The sequence below is a fragment of the Aplysia californica genome, unplaced genomic scaffold (assembly GCF_000002075.1).
Source record: "Aplysia californica isolate F4 #8 unplaced genomic scaffold, AplCal3.0 scaffold00030, whole genome shotgun sequence".
Lineage (NCBI taxonomy): Eukaryota > Metazoa > Mollusca > Gastropoda > Aplysiida > Aplysiidae > Aplysia > Aplysia californica.
The window spans coordinates 1,519,923-1,526,184 of NW_004797300.1; the positions used below are offsets into that span (position 1 = coordinate 1,519,923).

The window sequence follows — 6,262 nt, forward strand, 5'->3', positions numbered from 1 at the left end:
TCAACACTATTAGGTCATTTAAGAGGGGGGGACCTGTGGGTTTATGTCCGTCTCCAATAGGACCAAGCCAAATGGGTTGAGAACCTCGAAAACTCGACAAAACGATCCGAGTTTAAGAATACCCTGTCTGGGATCCGAACCAGGGCTATCAGTTCTGTAGTCAAGCATGGTACCAACTGAGCAAATGGCGTGCTCGAGCTCAAGGTAAAGTTTGGAGACACGGAAGTGCGAAGAATCATCTTGAGACACTGGTGTTTGAGAGGTGAGTATCTTCCCGTGGTTTTTCTTGCTGTCTTCCATGTTTGTGGCGTCAGCCATAACAGATTTTGTAACTGCCACCGAATCATAATATTATGCAATGCTGAATTCTACGTATTCTTGCGGCCATTTACATAGAGTCAAATTTTCCGCAAATCGTACTGAGGCCATCCTCCCCTTTAACAAATACACAGTCCACAACTGAATACAACAAGTAAAACGAGATTCACCGTATCAAATGTTATCCTTTCAGAACCGAATTTCTGAAGAAAAGCAACAACCGTTAGATCTTTTGATTTAGAAGGCAGGCTTCGACCCTAACTGCCAAGGCCAATCCGGGCTGAGAGGGAAACATCGTCTCAGAAGAAAGACCGACATACTGGAAAACATTATCCACACACGAAATCAAACTCGGGTCTTTTGTAAGCGACGGCAAGGTGCGTAAGTACTACACCACAGATGCTGGTGTAGAGACTTTGAAGCTATGAACTATGTGTTGAAGCGAACAACTTCACTGCAGTAGGGATGTTTAACCTACTTCACAACCATACTATTATATTTAGGCAGATAAGCACACCACTGTAACAGAGGGTAAGGCGCCGCTACCTGCGACGAGTTGTGACGTTTTTTAATCAATGCAAGTCACTTTCTATTATTTCCTTTACTAACTTGTCTTTGTCATGATATCTACCGCACAAGGCCCTTCACTCCTCTTCCTCATGAACGAACCATATCAATCCATACCACAACATTGAGCCAGTCACGGACGCTACTTCATCGACTTCGTCGTTGTTTTCCTACCGATCGTTTATCACCAGGGAAGATAAGGCCTATACCTTCTCTTCTTCCTTAGATGTTATAGGTCATCACCAGTTCCAGTTGAACGAACTATATCAAACCGTAAAATACCGCTCATCAGCTGAGACCTGGAGAGCCAATTGTATAATACAAAGTTAAGATCCAAACACTTTATTCAAATCATCCCTACAGAACAGAAACCACGGAAGGTTTTAATGTTTGGTACATTGTGCTGGCCACAGCGTTCGCTCTCAACTCTCAGTATTCCACAGCTGAACAGTACAGTGTTCCAGAAAAACATTAAGACTTAATAAGAGCCACCATTGACCTGTATGGTAATATCCAAGACTGAACATACTGACGTTATTCCAGCTCACCATGGAGCTTACCATTCGATTGTTTTGGAGTCAAATAAAGGACAAGGACGAAGAGGTTACACACGCGCTAGACTATAGCAAGGCTGCTTGTTTGCCTTTCATTTATGCGCCAATGGTGCTCCCCAGCGCAGGAAAGCTTTTTTTAAAATAGATAGTAAAGTGCGGCAACGACCAAAACAGTGCTCCATCTGGGATATTATTATACAAGTACAAGTCTATGGGAGCCGCTGGGATGGTCAAGCGTCCTCTAGAGGCGGCGTTGTCTGTGTGGCGATCGTCCTGCCTTGACGAGGACTCTCTTCTCGTCTTGGGGAGTCATCCACAGCAGGTGCAGACGACGTCGATTTCAAGGCAGGTCTGAACTCGGTCATGATGTCTGACGTGGGAACGGAGAGCAACGAAGAAGAGCGTTTCGTTTTGCGCCCACGCGGGATTGAGCCGGCCACGGACGCTACCTCATCAACGACGTCGTCGTCGTCGTTATTTGTATAGCCATCGTCTATTATCGGGGGGGATAAGGGCGGCACAGGCGTTGCGTCGACTGTCTCTACCATCACAACAATGGTTTGGACGGGCGGGTCATTTTTGCCTTCATTACTATCACTTTTGAAAACATCGTCGTCTTCTGGACCCTCATTCTTCACTGTTAAGGAGGTGATGCCCGCGTCCGACTTCGGCGTATCACCCACAACCAACCTCGGCGTTTCATTTACGACCAGCTTCGGTGTCGCCCCTACAGGTAATTTCGGCATTCCCCCTATAGAAGATTGTTTCCCGGCGCCAGGGCTTTTTTCTTGTGACCTAGACGTGTCCACATCAGGTAAGAGAGGAGTAGAGTAAGGTTCTCTGTTGACCAGCAAAAGTCCAGTATCCACCTTCAGAGATCTCCTGGTAGTACTATGCCCGGATGATGTCGTCAACGAACTCCTGTCATCTTCTGTGATTCGTTCTACCTTCACACTTTCCTCGCTGTCCGCAGCTACGACATTGACATTTTCTGGAGGAGTAGCAATGACATAACCGCTTTCCTCTCTGTCGGTTTCTTTACTTCCGTCTTCTGCCATGCTCCCTTTCTTGCTATTGTCCTCTTGTTGGGAGGCATCACTGGACGCCCCATTCTTCCCGTGTGAAATTGATTTTCTTTTTGTCTTTTTCAGTCTTCTAAGCTTCACCAACCTAATTCCCTTCTCTTCCAGATTACCCAAACTGGGTACAGGGGATTCCAAACACTTCAGATCAATCATTGGAAGGTCAAAGTTCGCCATACCCAAGGTATTCCCGGTGCTAGATTTCCGTCCCCGTCTTCTCCCACCCATGTTTGTGCTATCTCTCCTAAATCCCATGTATTTGGGCTGTCTGTCAGAAATAAGGGGCGTAATTCCTCCCCCGCAAACAACAACAGCCGAGTTGTCCTTCGGGCTTCGCGGAGTCACTCCTCTCCGAAACGAGGCTGAGAACTCGTCTCCGCGATTGTAAAAAACGAAAGGAGAATTTTGAGGTGGTCTGAAGCCCGGGAACGTCTTAGACGGCGACCCTCTGGATGGAGGTGGTCTCGGCGATTTGTTCATAGACCTGTGCGAGCGGTGAGTGATCTGGCCGTTGTAGATGGTTGTGCGGGTACGGAAAAAGTCGCTTGTGTCCAGACCAGGAGATGTGTTGTTCATGTGGTTGGCGGGGACTCCTGGGACAGGGGGTAGCATAACAGTCAGTTCACCTGGAGAAGAGATGTTGAATGAGCATAATAACACACGAGGGGGCAGACCCCAAAAAGGGAGCAGGGGGGGGGGGGCGATGCCAAGTTAAGCAATTTTGTTGATAGACTAAACATTTATTGTATATTATTGTAAGTGTTTTACGCCCTCATCGACACAATTAAAACTATAGGGGAGCGGGTAGGTTCAACCTCGGTTGTTAGGGCCAATGCAGGCTGAAAGAGATACAACATCCACGCAGAGAGACGGGGACATACAATAACAAAGATTTTCCATGTCTTTTGCATGTTACGGCAGAAGGTTTTGACACTGGAAAGTTGGGGAGTGACAGACAGCTGCATAAGTATTGAAAAACTAATGGCCATTTATCTATCTCTCTCTCTCTCTCTCTCTCTCTCTCTCTCTCTCTCTCTGTGTGTGTGTGTGTGTATGTGTGTGTGTGTGTGTGTGTGTGAGTGTGTGTATATGTGTGTGTGTGTGTGTGTGTGTGTGTGTGTGTGTGTGTTTCTCCCTCGTCTCCTGTCTGTTTATCTCTCTTACACACATACACATCAATCAATTATCAAAAGTCTGGAAAGCAAGCAACATCTAACTAAGCACCAAGATTCGACTCTTTAACTCCAACGTCAAGTCTGTGCTCCTCTGTGGCTGCGAAACTTGGAAGACAACAAATACAATGTACAGTACTGAATAAAGCCCAGATTTTCATCAACAGATGTATGAGAAGTATTCTAAGAATTAAGTGGCAGGATAGAAAAAGAAATGAAGAGCTGTGGGGAAGGAAAGAAAAAAGGATATAGAGGTAGAAATATGACTAAGAAAGTGGCGATGAGTGGGACACACCTTATGAAAACCCGGTGGAAACATCACAAGACAGTCACAGCAGTGGAACAAGGCAGGGGCAGGCCACGAGAAAGATGAAGGAGATGTGTGGAAAGGGACATGAGAACGAGCTAGGAAGGGTGGCTCAGGACAGATAAAAATGGAAGGAACTTGTATGCAGTCTATACCCTGCCAGGGATGAAAGGAATTGAAGTTGATCGCACACACACACACACACACACACACACACACACACACACACACACACACACACACACTCACACACACACACACACACACACACACACTCACTCACACACGCGCGCGCGCGCACACACACGCACATACACATACACACACACACTCATGCACACACGTGCACGAACATACACATACGAGCACACAGTTTCCCTCTTACTCAGACTCAGACACATGCATACACACACACACACACACACACACACACACACACACACACACACACACACACACACACACACACACACACACACTGACCAGACAACGAGACGCTTCCTCCCGCCTCAGAAGCGTTGTCGGACCAGTCTATGATAGACGCTCGCCCTATGGTCGTGGCGGCTGATGATCTATCCCTGCTCAGAGACCTGTTCTCCCGGTGGCTGGAGGAGGCAGAAGACATGGCGTCGCTCAAACCCACGTACACCTTGCCTCTGTGTTTCGACAGCTTCACTGTATCGGGCATGTTGGCTCCAATAACCTGGTAAGATGGGTATGTTCGAGTAAGAAAATAAGTGTTTAGTTTTAACGCCGCTTTCAACACTATTAGCAGAAGTCATAGTGTCACTAAAACCAAGTTAACCTTTCCTCTGCGTTCAGACATTTTCGCCGTATCGTACATGTTGGCTCCAATAACCCGAAAAGAGGGGTGGGTGGGGTGGGGTGGGGGGGTTGAGATAGGTAGGTCCGAGTAAGTAAAGTAAGTGTGTAGATTTAACACCGCTTTCACAATTGTAAGTTAATTTAAGACAGGCACAAGACATTTAGTCGCTAAAACCCACGTACACCTTTCCTCTGTGTTTCGACAGCTTCACCGTATCGGGCATATTGGCTCTGATAATCCGGGAAAGGGGAGGGAGAGATGGGTAGGTCAGAGTAAGTGAAGTAAGTGTAAGGATTTTATGTCTCTTTCAGCAGACATGATACCAACTACGCGAATAGAGTGACTAGGTCCGATGGGAGATTGATATTTTAGATGGTGCAGAAGTTAAGCATAAGCCCTCATTCCTTCATGCATCTTGGCGATCACTGTCCGCTGCTTTCTGTTCTTGGAAGATAAGATAACCATAGCTGCAATTCAGGTGTTATCCGCCCTCTCCATTACCTTCCCTCCCTTCTACTCTTACTAATCACTGGAAGAAAAAAAGAACAAAGCTAGCCTAAATAAAGAAGTGCAATCGAGCCTGCTCTAACGACCATTTGTCCAAAACTATGGCCTGCACAAACAACCATTTCCTAACCCCCCTCCTCCCCCAATCTCATTTTTTTTCTTTAATAGAATGACAAGAGCATTTGGCCAAGACGACCACTTTCTCCTAAGATGACCACTTTTTCCTTGAAAGCGGGGTGGTCGCATTGAACAGGTTCCACAAAAAATCTAAACATGGCACACGGAGGCCACTCAAATCATATTGTAGACAAATCTAGGTTTCTTACACCACGCAAGCCATTCTACAATGTATTCAGTGAGCTACATCTGACGAGAACCACTCATCCAGGCAGACAGGAACATAATAATAATTACGAAAGCGTTAATCTATAGCGCTAGTTTCACAACCTTCATGACAACAAAAGATACATGTCTGTGTCCAGGCACGTACAAGGACGTCACAATGTCCCGGAACAAATCAATAACAGCAGTGGCATCGTAGTGAAATCAGGCGCTCGTCAAAATAATGAAATCGAAGAACAGACATTTTTTCCTTCAGTCGAGTAAATTATAAGTTGCTTTACTCTGTTGCTATTCTTTTTTTCTATTGGGCTCAACACCTTTTAAGTCTACTTAAAACATACTTATTATGTGTAGCTTTTACTGAAAATTGTTGATCTACGGCATAAAATAAGTACATTTACAGTTTCCAAGGACTCCCAAGCTTTGGAAGTCATCAAGTATTAGTGGCTATTTTTTTCGCTTATCTTACTTTGGACACCAGGCGACCCCAATATTTTTCAATCCCAAATATCTCGCCTTTTTTTCAAGTTAGATGGGTATTTTTTTACATTTATAAACAAGACAAATGAACAAGCTTTAATATTACA

General features: G+C 45.5%; 1 protein-coding gene across 1 annotated transcript; it reads right to left on the reverse strand.

The window, feature by feature from the left end:
* Nucleotides 1-785: 785 nt before the first annotated feature.
* Nucleotides 786-4,696, reverse strand: LOC106014176. The gene is made up of 2 exons (XM_013091263.2): nt 4,484-4,696; nt 786-3,147 (listed from the first exon to the last, which is right to left on the reverse strand). The coding sequence occupies exons 1-2, from the start codon at nt 4,686-4,688 to the stop codon at nt 1,670-1,672; spliced, it is 1,683 nt and encodes a 560-aa protein (XP_012946717.2). The 5' UTR covers nt 4,689-4,696; the 3' UTR covers nt 786-1,669.
* Nucleotides 4,697-6,262: the final 1,566 nt, after the last annotated feature.

Coding starts and splice junctions, on each gene's coding strand:
- LOC106014176 (XM_013091263.2), bottom strand. CDS start 4,688: ATGCCCGATACAGTGAAGCTGTCGAAACACAGAGGCAAGGTGTACGTG. Junction 3,148..4,483: donor AGGAAGCGTCTCGTTGTCTG/GTCAGTGTGTGT, acceptor TCTCTTCTCCAG/GTGAACTGACTGTTATGCTA.